Raw genomic sequence first — 20431 nt, 5'->3', positions numbered from 1 at the left:
TCATACTCAGTATTTTAAATCAACCAACTCACTTTATTTAGTTCAATTGGACTTTTGTTTTCAGGGATTTCTTTGGAAATGGTCTAATCAATAAATAAGAAATCTGCAGCACAGACGATTACCCTACCCCTGAAATGTCACTATCGATATAAGAGATGTTAATGTGGCCCTGAACATGTCACAATCACACACATATGTTCAAGGTAGAATTGATTGTCATCACCTGATTTATACAACAGAAAGAAACAAAAAAGGAACAAAGACAGTATAATACAGTAATATTATGTAGTATAACACAGTAAGCCGGTGGTTTTACTTGAAGTGCAGCCTCTTACATAATAACATGCTGCGTGAACACATGATGCAGGGGTTAAAAAAGGTTCTTCGTACTTACAAACAACACAAATCATGTCCAGATGTTTACCCAGTTTGTTTTATTTTGAAAACTGTCCGCTCTAGTAGTGCTGTGTGACTTGGTGTGGTAAAGTACAACATATGTCTACAAGGCCTCACAGATATGAATTGTTTTGAATGTAGCCTCAATAAACAATAAATCAATAATCAATAAACAGAAGAATTATAAAAACATCAACAATCAACAACGATTCAAAAATATATATATTGTGATTAAATTACGTAACAGAGAAATGTCGTAATAAGAATAAAATGTAAACAATTCAATTCAATTTATAATTCAACCACGGAATTGATGACGTACTGCTTACGTGGCACGTTTTGGTCACGTGACCGCCTGGGAGAGTGACGTGTCTTCCAACTGAGCATGTAACCAGGAAGAGCCTGCTCGGATTTCAACATGTTAACAGTAAGTGGCGATTTTTAATATGTATACTGTATCTGTTGTATAGGATGTGTCAATCAGCTGATGTCTTTTCATCTCGTAGGGCTAAAAACTGCTGAAAAGTGAGTTCGTCAACACAAATAACCTCCCAGCTGCGGCGAACAGCTGTCGTGCTAATGTTGCTAGACGGCTAGCTAGCATGCTAGTGGGCAAGTTAGCTATTTACATTTCTACACAGCCAACCTTAACTTCATTTAAGCGTTTCAAAAACACTGTACATGTACAGTTGTGTTCTGTTAAACACCTAAATGTGTTTTTCGGGTTGTCTTTGCGTTAACACTTTGTCGCTAGTAGCCAGATAACGTTAGCTAGCAGCTGAAGTGTTTCCCTGTCAGCTAGCGGTAGCAAAGTAAAGTTGAATACGTTATCCTTTCGGCTGACACGTCATTATTTTGATCAAATAGAAGTATAAACTCGCAGATATATCAACGGCATCGCACTGTTGTTACTCATGTTTAATTTCAGTGAGCAAATGTGTTCAAATGGTTTAGCAGTGGACAGTTAGCATGTGACATATCAAGCTACAGACTGACAAGCTAAAACATAAAATGACGTGACGTAACGTTACAATACAATACTTACTGATTACAAATTAGTGTCTGAACAAAACACTGGTAGCAAAAGTGGTGTAGGAATTTTAATTCAGCTGAGACATTGACTTCAGGCATTCAAACTCATGTGACCCGATGTAAACAAAATATGAGCCTCTAGTCGAGATGACTCTGTGTTCTGAGTCTCCAGGGGTTCAGCTCTTCCTTATTGATCCCTCAGGATAACAACGATGAAGACGTGTCTCTGTTTGATGCGGAGGAAGATGCGGGGAAAAGGTCAAAGAAGTCGAACATTAAGTAAGTTAACACATGACTGATGGATTGAACTGTCTCTGGAGGGGACGTCCAGCACAACAGACGAGCAACAACAACTTCTTTGATAATTGAATAATTGCTTTAATACAGATTTTGTGGTTCCAGCTTCTGTAATGTAGTTGAAATATGTTATATGTATCTGTTACCAGGCATCCGGTGGCCTCCTTCTTCCACCTCTTCTTCAGAGTTATGGCCGTCATCGTGTACCTGCTCTGTGAGTTTACTGGTGGAAGTTTCATCGCCTGCATGGTGACAATAATCCTCCTGCTCTCGTGTGACTTCTGGGCAGTAAAGGTTTGTTTTTTACTTCTTTTACAAGAAACTTTCTCTTGTCAACAACAGGAATTCTTGTCCCTGTGCTGACGATGATATACTGTGCATTTACAGAACATCACTGGGAGGTTGATGGTTGGTCTCCGGTGGTGGAACCAGGTGGACGATGATGGACGCAGCCACTGGGTGTTTGAGTCTAGGAAGGTGAGATGCTCCTCAGTTTGTTCCAGTTTACTTCGCTGTTACAGTACTCGTTCCATCCCACATGTGACTCCTTAACCCCATATGACACTGACCTCTTGTACTGTATGGAGTTGATGAATGTACTTGTTTACTGTCAATCAAACTTATACTATTTGCAGCTGTCCTGACTGTGAGAATATCCTGTTTTCTTCAGGGTACTGGGAAACAGCAAGCGTCAGACTCCGAGTCCCGAATCTTCTGGCTCGGACTGATCGTTTGTCCGGTCCTCTGGGTCATCTTTGCTTTCAGCACCCTCTTTTCCTTCAAGATTAAATGGGTGGTAAGTTCTCAACTTGTTCCCACAGAACAAAAGTATCACTGTGGCACCTACCCCATCTGTCTCCGTTTCTCTGTCCCTGTGACTTCTATGTTGACTTTACTCAGCAGTGTGTTTTATAAAGTCACCTCAAAAAACACACCTTGTGTTTTTGTGCCTCATGTGGGGGAGGTTTGTGTTGATGACGCAGCCTATTAAAACTATCAAAACCAGTGTGGTACCGAATGACATCGGCCCTAACCAGCTGCACTTAAAAGATTTTGGGAAACAATTACATAAGATGGCCATGGTTAATCAGAAGAGGTTGCATTACAACAAGAGTGAGGGCTCAATTTGAGAGAGCAGTTTTTGCAGTGACGGGTGTCTTTTTCCATTTGTTTTCTGGAGGCTTTTAAGTGTTTTTGCGTAAATCAATCTTGAGCTGTCTAATCGGGCCCCTGAGAGAGATGGAGAGAGGCACGCAGCTCTAAAAATAGAAAATGAATACGTGGTGCAATTAAATGTAGGGGGAACCCTGTTTTTGTCAGCAAATCCCACAAAAACACTAAGACCAGCAATAGTTTCCAACGTCTGTGCACTCAGCACCAAGCCTATTGGTTCCTAATGCAGATGTAATCTTAAAAAACAAAGGCTCTGATTCCAGCTTCTTAAATGTGAATATTTTCTGGTTTCTTTCCTCCTCTATGACAGTAAACTGAATATCTTTTGATTGTGGACATCATCTTGGACTTAGGGAAACATTGATCGACATTTTTCAGCATTTTCAACAACTCATAGATTAATCAAGTACGTACTTGACAAAGAAAATAATAGTTAGTTGCAGCCTGACTCTAGTGAGTATTTGTGGCAGCAGGGTGGTGTGTGTAGGATGAGTCAGACTAAACTACAGTGTGTGTGTTCATGGTAATGATGAAACTTTCTCCCAGTGGCTCATTGATGTGTTTTAAACAGTTTTGGGACGACACTGGATCTCTATGGCCCCGAGGAAGAAGATAATTCAGGCTGTGATACACACGTTATACTTGTTAGGAGATACATTCACTGATGGTTTCAATCTTTTCTTGTGATTTATTGGTAATCAAAGAAATGTAGAATGTAATCAGCCTGAAATAATGTATAAACAACATGAATAAAAGATTCCCATCGCTGTCATACTCTGTCTTCCTCCTCACAGCCTGTAGTGATCATGGGTGTGGTGCTGCAAGGAGCCAACCTCTACGGCTATGTGAGGTGTAAAGTGGGAGGCAAGACCAGCTTAAAGAATATGGCCACGAATTACTTTGGACGACAGTTTCTCAAACAGGTGATTTAAATTTTGACTAGAACACACAGAATATTCACATTATTCTGTTTCACAAATTCTCATGTGTGTGTCTTGTGTTTTTTTCATCCACAGGCGATGTCCAAAGAAGAGGAATCGTAGAGTGCCGCTCTGCGATTTTAACACGTTTGCATTATTATTAATGCTCTTACGTTTATTCTTTTAGCAAGTGGATACACAGAGAGAAATGTTTCTGCAACGTGACATGAAAATAACACTTTGTGATGCGTTTTTTTCTTTTTAATGTAACGTGTGATTCAATCAGTCCTGACAGAGAGAGGTGTGAGGTCTGAGGTCTGGTAGCTGTTTTCAGTAACTGGAGCCCGGCAATAAACCCTCAGACTCTGGCTAACACTGAAGTGTAAATGCATGAGTGAAAAAAGGGCTCGACATGTTAAAGTTCGATGTGTCCTGTAGTCTCACTGCTCCCGGAGATATTTCATTTAGTTTGGTATCTTATTTAGTTTGTTTTTTCATTCCCTCTAACTCCAATCTTTATATAAGTAAATAATGCAGTTTGTTTGTGAGAGGTATTGTTCAAACATTTTGTTTGTGCAATAGACAGTGTTATAATGTAAGAGTGTAAAGTATTCCAGGAGATTTGTAAATATGTATGTAAAGAAACTATGTGGAACATCTTCTTTTGTGCTAATACATTTGTAACATTTTTCCGAACATGGTGGTTGTTTTTATTTATGAATATAGTTCTTATTCACTGTAAAATTTAAGAAAAAAGAGTTAAATCTGGTTAGTTCTCTTTGTTGTTGGTTCGAGGAGAAGTCTGGGGTTTTTCCTTTTGAGACCCAAATTGTCTTAATTTAAAATAATTATTATTAAAAACAAACAACACAAACAATATAACCATTAACTGATATTTTGTTGCAGCTCATTTTTGTTTGATTCCAGCAGTTTTTGTTTGTTTTTGTGTCACAACAGCATATTTCCATAATCACAACATTTTAGTCTGTCTGTCAAGCCGAACTGTTCAGAGCCAGTTAAGTTACTGGCTGTTGCGTTGGTCTGCTTGAGGGGAAAAACTGCTGGATTTAAATTAAAATTACCTGCAATTAATCACTTTATCATGAAAACAGGAGGGGCGAACAAATATGATACTTAGCTGAATTTAAACATTTTATATGATTATTTTACTGCTTACATTTTAGGTATAATTACATGTGAATATAATGGTTTTATAATTTTTAATATCTTATTTATTGAACACTTATTTTTTGATTTCACTGTTTGTTTTGGTGCTTCACTAGACTGCAACGACCCCCAGCGGTCAGTTTGTGTTATTGCATGTAGCGTGGTGTGAGTTTTGTATTTTAGACAAATGTATTAATCAAGAAGTACGAGCGTCAGTATCATTTATTAATAATTGGTATTAATTGTTTTGGCCACAACAAACATGGCGTCAATTTTGTTCCAAACCGTCCCAGGATCAGCTGACGGACCCGGAAGAGAAGCCTCGCCTTTGTCAAGTTAGTCAACTGGTCACTTCCGGAACGTGGAAGAGTGTACTTTCAAGATAAAGTTTGCACATAGGTACTTCTCTTTTCTGGAGACAGACGTAATGTATTTAAGCACATGAAAGTTATAATCATAAAATTCGCACTGATCTTGATACTATTGGTAAATAATAAGTGTCAGGTAAGGTAAGTATGGTCGCTAACTAACAGCACGGGGATTTACTTTGAAACGCTAACCGGAAACTGTCTTGTAACCGCTAACCCGCCTAGCTTGACATCGTTGCTGGTAGCTATCCACAACATTAGCCTCGGGTCGTCGTTGTTGTCATTTTTATGCCCTAAACCGGTCTGTTAATCGGTTATAATTCACCGGTGGACGTCCTTTGTTGGGAATTTCCTCCAGGATGATTCCTACCGAGGATGCGTCCGCCAGGAAGCGGGAGATAGAGGAGAAACTGAAGCAGGTCAGACATGGCTGCAGGAGGAAGGAAGCATCACAAACGAGCCTTTCAGCGGCTTATTAATCAAACTGGCTTCAGCTGCTGTTTAAATTGTTATTTATTGATGAGTTAAACGTCACTTCGTACTGCCAACATGAGAGAAGTGAGTCATTGGTTGTGTGTGTGACGTTTCAGGAGCAGGAGACGCTGTCATTCATCAGAGAAAACCTGGAGAAGAGTGATCAGCTGACCAAGGGGATGGTATGATCAACACACACACACACAGACACACACACAGACACACACACCCCTAATGGTACTCAAAGATGTAACTCCTTCATTAGTCATAGATGAAGAACAATTGACCCAGGTCCATTATTAATTAGTTGCTATACCTGCCCTGCGTAAGAGCCTTTTCTCTGTCATGTACAAATAGAGGACCTCTTCTGTGCCCACACGACATGGGAGGATATGAAAATTTCATGTCACGATTACCCTGTTGAAAATAATTGCTGATCACTAATGTAAATTTTTTCAAGCTAGACCTGGTGTGATGTTGTCTGGTTAGAAAAGCCACATATGTCAGCACATATGTTGAGAAAGCAGAGATGAGATGCAAGGGTGTGTCTATTTTCTTTCCTACTGTCAAAGCATCATTGCAGCAGACTGATGTCCGTTTCTGACCCCTGCTGATGTCGTTCTCGCCCTCGAAGGTCTCCATCCTGTCTTCGTTCGAGAGTCGCCTGATGCAGCTGGAGAACTCCATCATCCCGGTCCACAAACAGACAGAGAACCTGCAGCGTCTGCAGGAGAACGTGGACAAGACCCTGTCCTGCATGGACCACGTCATCAGCTACTACCACGTGGCCAAAGACACCGACAGGATCATCAGAGAGGGGTGAGACTCTGGTATTTTATTGTTGTCGGGGAATTGATGTAAAAAACATTATATGTGTCATGATTCTGGATGTTTCTGTCTCAGGCCGACAGGCAGACTGGATGAGTATCTCGCTTGCATTGCAAAGATTCAGAAGGCTGTTGAATACTTTCAAGATAACAACCCTGACAGCCCCGAACTCAACACAGTGGTACAGTATTAACGTTTATCTTTATATTCATGTACTCTTAAAGGAGTTGCTCCATATTTAGTTTATTTAATTACACTTATCTTGTTCTTTTGAGATAGATGACCTACAAAGATTTCCAGAGCTACTAGCACACAGAAAAGTTTTACATTTTGAAATATAAAACCAAAACCACCTCACTTTGAATATCAAAGCTTGTCTAGCTGTAAATGTTTTCATGTGTCCCCTAATTTCCCTGAAAATACACTCAACGTTGTTGCTTCTCTGCAGAAAGCGCGCTTTGAGAAGGGTAAAGAGCTGCTGGAGGCCGAGTTCCGCAGCCTGCTGACCCGCTACAGTAAACCCGTTCCCCCGATCCTCATCCTGGACGCCATCAGTGTGGACGAGGAGCTGGAGGTTCAGGAAGACGTCGTGCTCGAACACCTGCCTGAAGCCGTGCTCCAAGACATCATCTGCATCGCCGGCTGGCTGGTGGAGTACGGACGTAACCAGGGTACGGCTTTATATTGATGGCTCTACATCCTGCTGCTCTGCACTGCTCCGTCTCTACCTTTTCTTTTTTCCTCTTTCAGCTTTCGTGTCTCGCAGCTCTCACACAGAGAAATAAGATTGTTCACATCTGGTTTGTTTCTCTAGAGTGATGACAGAAAATACAACTGTTACTATCAACCCAGCTTCCATCTCAAAGGCTTGTCAGATCAGGTCCAGGGTGTCTCATTTTCAGCTGCACAGAGGAGGAGGCGAGAATGAAACAGCAGGAACAGGCTAAAACCACATCATATGTGGTATGGACAGAAAGTCAGTCTGTAGGGACCGCAGTACACACCAGATGGACGGATTTAAAGTGGAGAGATTACTTTTTGCTCTGCATGTTGCAAAGAACTAAGAATAAGTCTTAAGTCAGTTTGAGCCAACCTGATTCTGGACTTCTCATGGCATCGTAAGGGGTTGCATGAAATATAAAGGTCCCGCGTCATAAAACGTGAGCTTTGCTGTCTATTTTATTCTATTAGAAATGTACAATATTTCTCTTTAAAGGCCATTTTAAGATTAGTTCTTTTTTCAAACTCAAACTCAGGCTGTCATACTGAATTTCTAAACCCTTATCAGTGGAAATGTGATCAGCTTGTATGATTTATTACATCATGCATCATTGTGCAACATAACATAAATGAATCTGCCTCGTATGCTGCATAAACATACGCATCACACTCAATCAAATGACATATTACAATGTGAGTATGAAGTGTTTTGTTCACTTGGCCATGAATCGATTTGACATGAATGTGAATAATGTACCTAACTAATCTCCTGACACGAGGACGGGATCGTTCGGTATCTAATATTAATCAGTGTTTTGTCTTCTTGTAAACATCCAAAGGTTTGCAGACACACTTCAGTAAAGATGTTTGGAGTAAAGCTGCTGTCCTCCGAAAAAAGCCAGTCTACAAATGTTTATTTCTGTTGAATTCTGTTAATTCCTGCCAAGTTTATGCTTACAGCTTTTAGTTTTGCTGCTTGTAAATACCACTTTACATCGAGCTTAAGATAGGGCCCCAAATTTGGATTATTCTGCCGCTGAAAACAGGCCCCAACTTATTCACCTTCTTCCACCTTCAGGAGGAACAAATGGACCCATTGTTGGTGTTTTTATGGGATTTGTTGACAGTAAGAAACAGCAGCAGCCTTCCTGACCCCTCTCCTGCTCTCTCCTTCAGATTTCATGAACGTCTACTTCCAGATCAGGTCCAACCAGCTCGATCGCTCCATCAAAGGCCTGAAGGATCACTTCCGTAAGAACAGCGCCTCCTCCGGGATCCTCTACTCGCCCGCGGTCCAAACCAAACGCAAGGACACGCCCACCAAGAAGGCTCCCAAGAGACCAGGTCAGCAACAACCGCGCCTCCTCAAACAAACTCCATTATCGCTTCACCTCAGTCATGATCACACTCCTCTATAGAAGCTCTCTTTTATAGATTAGTCTCACAAAAGAGCACGATTCTGCATAATGTTGATTATTAATTGATAGCAGCACACGATCTTCACCACATCAAGTCTGTTTGATTAGATGACCATCCAGCCACATTATTCTGTTTCAAGTGTCTCTCTAATTATCCTCCTCACTGATCGGTTCAGCACTACCACTCCACACTGTTTCCCTGTGATTTTACAGTCAGCTCCAACTAATCCTTCATCCTTTCCTCTTTCATAATCCCAATGTTGTGATGACAGTCTACATCCCAGGTAAACTGACAAGCTTCAGTGTGTGCCTCGTGCTTGCTTCTGTCCTTTGGATGCCACATTAAGTGACAGCATGAGTTTGTTTAGCAGTGAGAAGTAGGATCGTAAGAGTGCAGAAGTTTATATGTTCTCTGGAGAGATGTCACAGGTTGTTTTCAGCGTACAGTAGATGTGGGCCTCTAGTTTCACTGTGGGATGTGCTGCTGGAAACTGCTGCCAGTACGAGTGCGGGACTGAAAAGGTGGAACAAGTTTACCTGCAGCTGCTTGATAGAAAACATTTGGTTCATCATCCTAAAAATAAGGAAACATGTCTCCTAACCAGTGAACATAAAATCTACTAGCACAGCATATGTAGTTATTTATCACAATCATTGACTGTATAATAGGTTACCACCTGAAATTAAGTGTTCATTGATGTTTTTTTAAGAATTTATCCACACCACGCCACTTCATGGTCAAAGTAACACAAAAGTAGTGTAATCAGTAATGCATTACAATGCATAAACACGAGTATTGTAAAGTAGCTAATTACTTTCAAATGAAACTAACTAGTAATATGTAGTACGATACATTTTGTAAGTAAACTCCCCAACACTGGCCCTCTGGTGGCTGGCTGCAGTACATACGGTCTTAACCCCTGTCCTCTCCATGTTAGGAGGTGGGACATGGGCCAAACTGTTAGACAATTAGACGTATGGTTTGAAGATGTCAGAAAATAATGAGTGTCCATCAGAGGTTCCCAGGGGACACGGTGACAACTTTAAATCTTTTATTTGTTGCAGACAAATAAAACTCAAAGATATTCAGTTTACAATCAGCAGACAAAGAAAACCATGAAGTATTCACATGTGAGAACCTGGAACCTGTGAATTTTTTCATCATTACTCAGAAAATTACTTTAGACAATTAATGTACACTTTTTTTGGCGCACCTTATTTCACCTTATTTAATAAACTCAGATATTGGGATTCTGTAATGCATGAAAGATGTAGTGTTACACACCTTTACTAACCTTTAGCGTTAATAGCTGACTGTGTTTTTGTTGCATTATCGATCCAAAATGTTAAGAAGACTTTACAAAAACAAAGTAGCCTGCAGGTTAATTATGTGTGATGCTTTATAAATGAAAACCTGCCGTCACTGCATCTGCAGCAGTTTGCCACCATGAAACTAGAGGCTGCCGAGTTTCAGTGTTGTGTAAATTAGTTGTGCAGAGTGGCTCATGTGTGTAACAGGACTGTGCGTAGTGTTGATCAGAGGAGTTTGTAGCTGATTCTCTGGTCTGGTCTCAAACACAATTTATTTATTATATATTCTTTCAATCATCGGCGCTGCTCGAATCTGAATTAATTTCATAAACGTGCACTCACAGCTCGGTCCTGCTAATGCTTCTGCTGAAGTGTCACAACAACACCGGGAAAAAAAAAAATTTATAGAAAGGTTTTGTAGCCGTAAAGAATGAGGACGGATTCAGGCGAAGTAAAATATTGGACAGGAAAAACTCCAATGGGAAGATAAAATTGCTCTGTGTTTGCTGCATGTGTTAATAGCCAACTGTTTGCTAAAATGCTAACAATAATAAGCCCATGATGCAGAAATCTTCTGCCCCCACATAAATAAATCAACGACCGCAGCTTTACTCGTGCTACATGCTTACTAACCCGCTAACCAAGCTCAGATGTTGTGTTTTAATCCTGAGAATATGAATGTCCTGTAGACCTAAACCATGTAACAACATGTTGTGGTAATGTTAGTGATATTAATGCTGGATATGACTGTTAATTGTATTAATTGATGGCTGTTTTGTGTTTAAACTGACCTAACCTGTTTATTCTGCTCTTACATCACTCTGGGCACTGTGTGTCAGAGCACATGTGCTCGGCTGTGTTTTCATGACGTAGCCGTAGTCGCTCCATCTCTCTCCTGAACATCCTGTTGTTGTAGCTGTGGTGCTAGGCTGTCCCCCCCTCCTCCACATACAAACCTCTGCTGCCTGTCTCGGTGGTGGTGTCTGTATTTCATCACTCACTTCCTAGTTCTCCCTTCTTCTTCTTCTTCTTCTTCTTCTTCCTCCTTCCTCCTTTTCTTGGCTGTCTGGACCTGGCCCCCTCCCTCCTCTGGACTCTGTCTCTGTGTTTATGGGACCAGGGACCATTCGCAAGGCTCAGAACCTTCTGAAACAGTACTCACAGCATGGGCTGGATGGGAAAAAGGGGGGCTCTAACCTCACTCCTTTGGAAGGTAACGCACCTCGGTCTTCTCTTCGGTGTCTGTCTCTGCCTCCTCGCTGACAGTGTACCGGTGTTTCTTATGTCGTGCTGCCGTGTTGTTTCTCTTTCAGAGCAACAGGCACACATAAATCTCCTCACGACAGTCACAACAGCTTCAAGATCATTCAGATGATGTGTAATAAATCAGGGAAATACGATTGGATGGGACGAACATTTATTTAAGCCATTGAAAGTAAACACATTCATCCTGAAACATGTTTAATTTAACGTATGTAAGAGCAGGACCTTTCATTTCTGGATCTAATTCAGTGTTTGATTTAGTATTTTTCTAATTTATATAGATTACGAGACAAATATATACATCACAGCGACATATCTCCTGCAGAATAACAGTGAACAAATATTAATTTGATCTTTTATATTAATGATGCACATTAGTTCAACAGCCGAGGCCTTTTTTTAGAGCCACCGCCGTAAAAACAAATCAATCAGCTTCAATTGATTGTTTATTGCTTCAAGGGAAAAATCATGCGGCAGCCATTAAAACGACAACACAAGACATGAAACTATTAACAGTTCAAGTATACAGATTGATATAACCCCCGAAATCACGGAGGAAGTCGATGTACAGACGCCTCAAATGACCATGATGCAATGCACCCAGAATAGGTCTTATGTTTTGCTGGAGGCGTAAATGATAAGGAGCTTTATATCAAGGCCAGTGTTTGTGGTTCTGCCTCTTCATGTAAAAACTGGAGTTTCAAGAGCCTGAGGTGATGCCTTCAAAGGGCTCAAAATCAAAAGATATTCGGACCGCCTGAATCTAAAATATTTAACAGTGTCGCAGTATGAACGGATGCCTTTCACCTTTAAAGCTGCAGTGAATCAGAAGCTGTTGTGACGTTTCTCTTCCAGCTCTCTTGTAGTTGAAACACACACTGACTAACGTAGATATGAGTCACACACACACAAAACAAGCCTCTGTGGGCACTTCAGTGGGTGTCCCTGCTTCCTCCCCCCTGCTGGGTGCTTGGTGGTGGTCGGTACAGATGTTCCAGCTTCAGGTTTTGGCCTAGTCACGACCCCGGTGGTTTGACTAGGCCTGTGTCCCTGCTGCCCCCACCTCACCCACCAGGTTATGATCACGACCTGCGGGTCAAACACCACAGTGACGCCCTGACCGAGAAGCACGGGGCCGCCGCAGGTGAGTGACGGGAACATGTGGGGAACAGAAGGAACAAAACAGGCTGATACAAGTCTCACCTGCTGCAGCTTTAACACATCTCATTATCTTTAACAAACAAAGTACAGTTTCATACTGCCCTGCATCTGAACATACACACAGTAACTGCACCAGACGTCATGTCTCTGTATATATAAAAAAATCTGTTTGTTTCCCGACTGACTGGATGTTTCCTCGTGTACCTCTCAGGAAAGGATGACGTTCTGGACATCGAGATCGACTCGTACATCCACTGTATCAGTGCCTTCGTCAAGCTGGCTCAGAGCGAGTACGCCCTGCTGACAGAAATCATCCCCGAGCACCACCAGAAGAAGACCTTCGACTCCCTCATTCAGGTCAAACGCAGATTATGATATTATGATGGACTGAGTCTTCGTCTTGTTTTGTCCACAACCCAAAGATATATTCAGTTCACTGTCACAGAGGAGGAAAGAAACCAGAAAATATTCACGTCTCCATTATGTCTAATCTGCTTCCTTCCTGTCCCCTCGTCTGTCCACAGGAGGCGCTGGACAACCTGATGCTGGAGGGAGACAACATCGTGTCTGCAGCTCGCAGAGCCATCATGCGTCACGACTACTCGGCCGTCCTCACCATCTTCCCCATCCTCAGGCACCTGAAGATGAACAAGTCGGAGTTTGACACAACTCTGCAGGTCAAAATCACTTTAGTCTCGTTATTTATACAGAATGCTGCTGCATATAAATAATATTAGATTTTTTGACCTAACTTTATTATCCTTCGTCTGCAGGGAACAGCAGCAAGCACCAAGAACAAGCTGCCGACTCTCATCACCTCCATGGAGACGATTGGAGCCAAAGCTCTGGAGGAGTTTGCAGACAGCATCAAGGCAACAAGCTCACATTTGAATCTTTTTACTGATTATACTCCAGAGTTATTTGCTGATTTCTCTCTTGTTTGACCACAGAACGATCCTGATAAAGAGTACAACATGCCCAAGGACGGAACCGTTCACGAGCTGACTAGCAACGTAAGCTAACGCTCTCTCACTTCTCTGTTATGTAACGTCTCTGGATTTATTTGCTCTCTTTGCACTTCACACTCAACACAAGTCCCACAAGGACTCTGCTTTTTGTCCGTCTCTGAGGATCCAGGTGGTCTCCTTGGGAACGGCAGAGCGTCTCTGTTTAATGAATAAACCGAGGCGATGCTCACCTTGACCTCTCTCTGCAGGCCATCCTGTTCCTGCAGCAGCTGCTGGACTTCCACGAGACAGCTGGAGCCATGCTGGCCTCACAAGGTAGAGACACGCCGACACGACTCGTTAGCTGTCGTCACCTCAGACCTCCCGGCTGCACCGCTGGGCTGATACGATGCTGCTCCCTCTAATCATGTCACTACACTAACATGGGTCTTCTGTTAACCTGCACACCACACGCATTAATGTGTCTGGAAGTATCTGGACAGTGGTGTGTTTTCATGTCTTGGTTCTGGAGTTAACAGTGAAGGAAACAGCAGCAGAACTTGCAACAGAAATGTTTTCACTTGGATTCACACGTGAAAAAGAAAATAAAAAATTCACTCGATTTAACACCCAATTATTTTTTTTCTCCTGAAATTGTTTTTTCCACGTGTTTTCAAGGATGACAAAAAAAAAAAGGGAAAAAAACAGTGCTCAAATCATAATTTTGACTTGAGCACTGGTTTTGAATTTGAATTTTGGTTTTTTAAAAATTTCTCAAACTGATTAACTGGCTATCAAAATAGTAAGCAATTAATTTAATGATTGACAACTAATGGATTACTTGTGGCATTTTATGATACGAACAAGATTTAAATTTGTTAACTGTCACAGATTTTCCCAAACTGTTCATATGTTGGTAATCACACCTTCAACATCTCTGTGTGTTCTGCTGCTTCAGAGCAATATTAGATTTGTATCTGATCCGACAAGAAAACAAGTCACTGTCCAGACACTGCATCTGAATCCAGAGACAAAGACCATATAGATGATCACATGGACCCTCCCTCAGTAACACCAGTCCAACACTGTCACAGTTTCCAGTTTCTCCCCTCACTTATTCTGTATGTTTCCACCTCCTCCTCTCCTCCTCTCCTCCTCCTCCTCCTCTCCTCCACCTCCTCCTCTCCTCCTCCTCTCTTCTCGCAGCTTCACGTTGTTGTCTCTTCTCTCTCGGGGAGCCTCTGTGACTCTGAGACCAGCATGTGTTCAGACTGGGGGGCTCTGCGTCAGTCCCACTGATACTTTAAAAAGATTGATTCATTTGTTTAAATCAGATTTATCATGAATTATAATCCAATCACCGTTCCTCTGTGGGTTGTAAATCAGTATTTGCAGTATCTCCCCGGCTCCCTCCTGTCTCCTTTTCATTACTCGTCTCCTTTCAAACACTCGACCCCCTCGCTGCTGGCTGATGACTGTTTGCTTACTCTGCACTAACAGATCTTTTCTAACCTTTTTGCACTTTTGCCTCTTCTCTCTTCTCTTCTGCCTTGCCTCGGCCCTTTTAGTACTGGGGGACACTTACAATATACCTTTAGACCCCCGAGGTAAGAAACAGACTGCGTGGTGGAGAAGCACTCTGATGTTTTACTCAAGTACGAATAGATATAAGAAGAAAGGGAATCCTGCTTAAGGGGAAAGTTCACTACAAAATCAAAATACATATCTAGGTTCAGACTACAGAGCCTTGCATTGTTCGTTTATCATCTTCATTAATATGGGTGCAATTCATGATCCTCAGTTACAATATTTATGAACAAGGAAATGTAGTTTTTGACCAAAACAGCCTGCGAACCTGCTCGAACCACAGTCGGAAGTCCAAGTTCCTTCAAGTTGGTGCTGCGAGTATGCATGAGTATCTCCAAAACTCTACAACTCCCACCAAAACCATCTAGATGGTTAAATAAAACTACAGGTGAGAGTAATAATATGTGTTTTTGATTTTGGTTTGAACCGTCCTGTCGAAGTATTGGCAGCAAAACTGGACTTAAAGTAAAAGTAAAAGGTTGAGCTAATTTATAAATAAAATCATGATCTGAAAGGTAACCGAAGCCCCCAGATAAATCTAGGGCAGTAAAAAGTACAATATGTAATGCAGAAGTGTGAAGTAGCATAAAGTAGAAGTACAAGTACCTCAGCTGTGTACTAAAGTTCAGTACTTGAGTAAATGAACTTTGTGACTTTCCACCTCTGCTGCTGACTCTGAATGTTTTCTGTGCTCTGAAGTGGTTTTCATGCTGATTTTTACAACTATAATTGCAGCTCATTAATGCAGAGTGACTGTAGAGGAGTCTGTTTCATAAAGAGACACTTATGGTGTTGCCATGGAAACCTGAGTGCCTCCTCTGTAATTAGTACTTATCATCAAGAGGGGAGATGGAGTGCAGATGAAGATTTCAGTCTTGATCTAAAGAGAAAATGAAACGAGTGTTATTAGATTAAATGAAGCGGTAAAACTGATCATTGTGGGTTATTGAGTGAATTTAAAGTCGTGTCGGTGCTGAAGGCTTCTGTGTTTCCTCCAGAGACGAGTTCATCAGCGAGCAGCTACACCTCCGAGTTCAACAAGAGGCTCCTCAGCACTTACATATGTGAGTATAGAAAGAACCACCGCCTGTCCTCATGATCATGAGCAGGCTTTGTTTCGGGCCTGACGGCTGAGTTTCTCCTCTCAGGTAAGGTGTTGGGGAACCTGCAGCTGAACCTGCTCAGTAAGTCCAAAGTGTACGAGGACTCGGCTCTGAGCGCCATTTTTCTGCACAACAACTACAACTACATCCTCAAGTCGCTGGAGAAGTGAGTTTCCTATTTTTTGTCTCTTTCCTGTCTGAAATGAATTATTTGTGTAGATGAACTGTGGAGCTGTGGAAGCCCAGACAGACAAGTGAGGTTTTTTTTTCTTGTGTGAAACCTTGTAAAAAACATTTTTTAGGAGAAAGTTTTGAAAAAAATCAGCATGAAAAAAGACCTTTATGTGTAAAACAGGGATTTTCAGGAGAAATTTTTGTTTCTTCGTGTGTGAAACTGAACACCGAAATAAATGCAGGTTTTTTTTCATATTTGAAACTGAACGGAAAAAAAAATTCATTGGAAAAAACGTTTTGTGTGAAACCAGGTGAACTTTTTATTTTCCCTCTGGAGAATTTTTTTTTTTTTTCATGTGTGAAAATTTTTTTTTTTTTTTTTGGAGAAAGTTTTGGGAAAAAAATCAGCATGAAAAAAAAAATTCAGATGTGACACAGTGAAGAAAAAAATCGGCAGAAGACACATTTTTCCCAAGAGATTTTTTTTATCATGTGTGAAAACGGAGAAATTAAAAAAAAGAAAATTCAACATGAAAAGAAATTTAATGTGAGACAGAGTGGGGAAAAAAACATTTCATCCCAGGAGATTTTTCCCCGAGTGAAAGGTCAACAAAAGTGCACTCAAATTTCTAGAAAACCAGCTACATGATTTGCTGTAAGCTGAAGTGATTAATTCTAAGTGGGCTGGAACATCCTGTCCAGAACCTGTCGTCAGCGAGTGAATCCGTCCAGCACATAAACTTCTGAATGTCTCTTCAGGTCTGAGTTGATCCAGCTGGTCACTGTGACTCTGAAGAAAGCTGAGAGTCACTACAGAGAGCTGATAGAGCAGCAGATCTACAATTACAAGAGCAGGTAAACAAAACAAACTCCAACACGCTTCATACGTCTGTCACATCTGTGCTCGTCCTCACCTGATCTATTCAATTCTGTTGCAGCTGGCTGAAAGTCACCGAGCACCTGACCGACAGGAACATGCCCGTCTTCCAACCTGGCACCAAGGTCGGAACTTTATTATCTCTCGCTCTCAGAGAAAAGCCAACTTTGGTACAGAAGTGTCAACTTTAACACGCCTGTATGATATTTTGGCAGCGGAGAAAAGCTGATACTGTGCCCAGTGAGCCCAGTGTGTCTCCTGCTGGTCAAATGTAGGGCAGCAATCACCACTGGGAACTCTTTGAGATATAGATACACAGATTATAGCTTTAAACACACCTGCTAAAGTGAGAAAAATTAGATGAATCTGAATTTTTAAAAGCCCCTAAAACTAAAAACATCTTAAAGATAAATAATACTGTAAAAAATCTGTGCTTCTGTTACATTTTGTAACTGCCGTCTCTCGTCCCTCCAGCTGAAAGATAAAGAGCGACAGGTCATTAAAGACAAGTTCAAGGTGAGGTCAGAGGTCAAAGATGTTTCAACATAACAAATCCTCTAAAAATCCACACCGTCGTATCAGGAACCCGAAAGAACAAACAGTCTGACCTGTTTTTCCTCTCAGGGTTTTAACGACGGCCTGGAGGAGTTGTGTAAGATCCAGAAGGGCTGGGCGATCCCAGACAAAGAGCAGCGAGACTTCATCCGTCAGTCTCAGAAGAAGGTGGTGTCAGACGCCTACAGGACCTTCCTGCAGAGGTGAGGCCGCTGGAAACTCACACTTAAAGGGTTTGACGTGTTTCAGGAGTAATGTTAATTCAACAGTCTAAAGGATCTGGTAGACGTAGGGAAGGAATAGAGAACTGTTGAGAACTGGTGCCAAATTGTCCGATCCATCAGATGAAAGCCTCCGAGCTTATCAAACACAACCTTTCCTGTAATGCTGCTTCATAACAAACAGATGTTTTACATGCACAAAAAAACATCTAACACACTGAAGGAAAAGTTGAAACATGACACCTGCCAGCCAGTCGGAGCCCCCCGCGGTCTGACTCCACACTGACCATTTTCCTCTCTTGTCTCATCCAGATGTGCCAACATCTCTTTCACCAAGAACCCCGAGAAGTACCACAAATATCGACCGGAGGAGGTGGAGGAGATGATTGAGAGGCTGTTCGACACGTCCGCCTGAGCTGCACTTTGATCAACCGCGGCTCCACTTCCCCACACTCCTTAAACACATCTGACCCCAGGCAGAACACGAGCTCCTCTAACAGCACTCTCCTCACACTACGTCACCCTCCTCCGTCTCATGAATGTTTTGTACAAAGATATCAACATGATGTATTTATGCCATTTAGCCGTTCCAGCTCAGCATTTCAAACAAATAAAGGGAATTCTGTGAACTGGCCGCGGTTGTAATTTGTTTTGTTAATTACAGTTGCACAACAACAAAACGCAGAGCAGATAATTAGACTGGTTAACTGACATGAAACACAACACAGGGTTGAGTATTGAGAGTCTTTTGTTATTTGTTATCCAATTCTGAATCTCAGATTAATTTTTAGATTCTGTCACCACTTGATAGTGTTTGTCTGCATAAACAAGCGAGCAGGCGTCAGGGAAAGCTGCTCTTTTCTCTCCCTCGGAGCAGAAACATATCATTAAACCCAGGAGCATCCGGATGTTGTGCATCCTAATGAGCCTTCGAGGGTCGTCTGCGGCTTGAACACTTGAAGGCTCGGCAGCGAGGCTTCTTCACCACATGTGCATGTTTGTGACAAAAATACTTAACGAGCTCGAGACATCTGAACAAAGCAAGTGTGTATTTGTTGAACAGGTTGTTACTGAGCGTGTCGCTCCAGATTGTGTTTGGTTTTCATTTAAATAACGAGCGTCTGATGTTCCACTGACAGCTCGGTGTGCAGACCCGAGCTCGTTCTGTCATGTTGAAGCTGCTGTAATCAGTATTCTGATGTTCACAACCAATTACATGACTACATGTATGTAAAGCACACTTATGTTTTTCCTCCTTAGACTGCTTTATATTCAGTTACATTTATTTCAGAGCTCTAGTGACTTTGCAGATACAAATTCTTAAAATATAAATCAACTAATTAATTATGATGCATTATCATAGAATACGTTGCATCAAAGTGAAGAATTATAACACAATAATATACAGAGTGAAAAAAGACAAGCAGAACGGCTTCACAGCGTTCTCCTGAAGTAGATGGGGAATGTAAAAAAAACATTCATTCATTCATAACAACGAGAAACGGGCTGGGAGGAGGCTTTTGTGCAATGTAGAGAAATGAAAACATGCGTGTAACAGCAGCAATCATGAATCAATGATCACTTCAAGTCTGTGATGTTTTCTGAGCGAGTTCCAACAGAAGAGAACTGATTTTTCTTCCTCTCATTTTCTGGATTGTAGGTAAATGCACGTTAAAGGAGCAGAACGTCAGAAAAAAGATAAAAACTTTAACAATTAAAAAAGATAACCCACAACAAATGAGGAGTTATCCTTCAGTCTGAAGAGTGAAGTGTTTCCATCCTGTTGCTGGGAGGTAAAGACACTTTTTTTCTTTTTTTATCACCAAGGCAACCAGACCTTCTCAACATCCTGAGTTTTGTGTCCTTGGCGATAAAAAGCATCGATCATCGATCAGTGACCATGGCTCATAATGCTTTCCTGTTCTGTGTTGCGAGGCTGTTCCGCTTGAAGAGACTGAATGAAAATGTTGCTGCTTTAAATGTTTGCTGGATCGAGCTTTGCTAAATGATAAACGAGTTGTTATTGGCGCCTGATGTGATGACAGGAAGTCGTGTTTCTGGGGCGGATTCAAAACAAGTAAGATGAACGCCGTCCTCAGAAGTTTCTAATTCTGATTCTAACGACTCGTGTTGAAGAAGCTTGAGTATGATCGTGAGCATGCCGATAGATTTTGCTGCAAAGGAGGATAACTACACTTCAAGATCAACTGTGAAATAAATTAAAGATTGATTCTGAAACACAGATTATGACTTACTGTTTGACATGGATTAGACCTGACACTGTCATCGAAGAGGAGAAAAAAGCTTTGTGCTCAGTATTTACTGCCATCACTCGACAGGCGTAGCATGTCTGAAAGATCTCACTCGGGATCAGCTGAAGGGCTGCGACAGACACTTCATGTCTGGAGTTAGTGGCATGATGTATCACATGTTGATGCG

The 20431-nt window shown here is 41.6% G+C and overlaps 2 protein-coding genes across 7 annotated transcripts; both read left to right on the top strand.

Moving 5' to 3' along the window:
* The first annotated feature begins 750 nt into the window (after nucleotides 1–750).
* tvp23b (trans-golgi network vesicle protein 23 homolog B (S. cerevisiae)) lies at nucleotides 751–4514 on the top strand. The gene is made up of 7 exons (XM_073490350.1): nucleotides 751–823; nucleotides 1631–1707; nucleotides 1875–2019; nucleotides 2113–2202; nucleotides 2396–2521; nucleotides 3693–3821; nucleotides 3915–4514. Exons 1-7 carry the CDS (start codon nucleotides 815–817, stop codon nucleotides 3939–3941), a joined length of 603 nt encoding a protein of 200 aa, XP_073346451.1. The 5' UTR covers nucleotides 751–814; the 3' UTR covers nucleotides 3942–4514.
* Nucleotides 4515–5585: 1071 nt separating this feature from the next.
* exoc7 (exocyst complex component 7) lies at nucleotides 5586–18626 on the top strand. 6 transcript variants are annotated; one of them, XM_073489336.1, is made up of 21 exons: nucleotides 5586–5772; nucleotides 5944–6009; nucleotides 6462–6646; nucleotides 6731–6836; nucleotides 7104–7326; nucleotides 8552–8719; nucleotides 9066–9077; nucleotides 11225–11317; nucleotides 12443–12511; nucleotides 12740–12885; nucleotides 13053–13205; nucleotides 13302–13400; nucleotides 13479–13541; nucleotides 13745–13811; nucleotides 16061–16126; nucleotides 16211–16331; nucleotides 17099–17194; nucleotides 17278–17341; nucleotides 17691–17732; nucleotides 17841–17974; nucleotides 18305–18626. In XM_073489336.1, exons 1-21 carry the CDS (start codon nucleotides 5713–5715, stop codon nucleotides 18405–18407), a joined length of 2136 nt encoding a protein of 711 aa, XP_073345437.1. In that variant the 5' UTR covers nucleotides 5586–5712; the 3' UTR covers nucleotides 18408–18626. The 6 variants fall into 6 exon arrangements, with proteins under 6 accessions (XP_073345437.1, XP_073345438.1, XP_073345439.1 ...); XM_073489337.1 differs by lacking the exon at nucleotides 9066–9077; XM_073489338.1 differs by lacking the exon at nucleotides 12443–12511.
* The last annotated feature ends 1805 nt before the right edge of the window (nucleotides 18627–20431 follow it).

This window comes from Pagrus major, chromosome 20 (genome assembly GCF_040436345.1).
Source record: "Pagrus major chromosome 20, Pma_NU_1.0".
Classification (NCBI taxonomy): domain Eukaryota; kingdom Metazoa; phylum Chordata; class Actinopteri; order Spariformes; family Sparidae; genus Pagrus; species Pagrus major.
The sequence above is the reverse complement of the archived record's forward strand: the minus strand, read 5'-3'. Positions and strand labels throughout refer to the sequence as shown.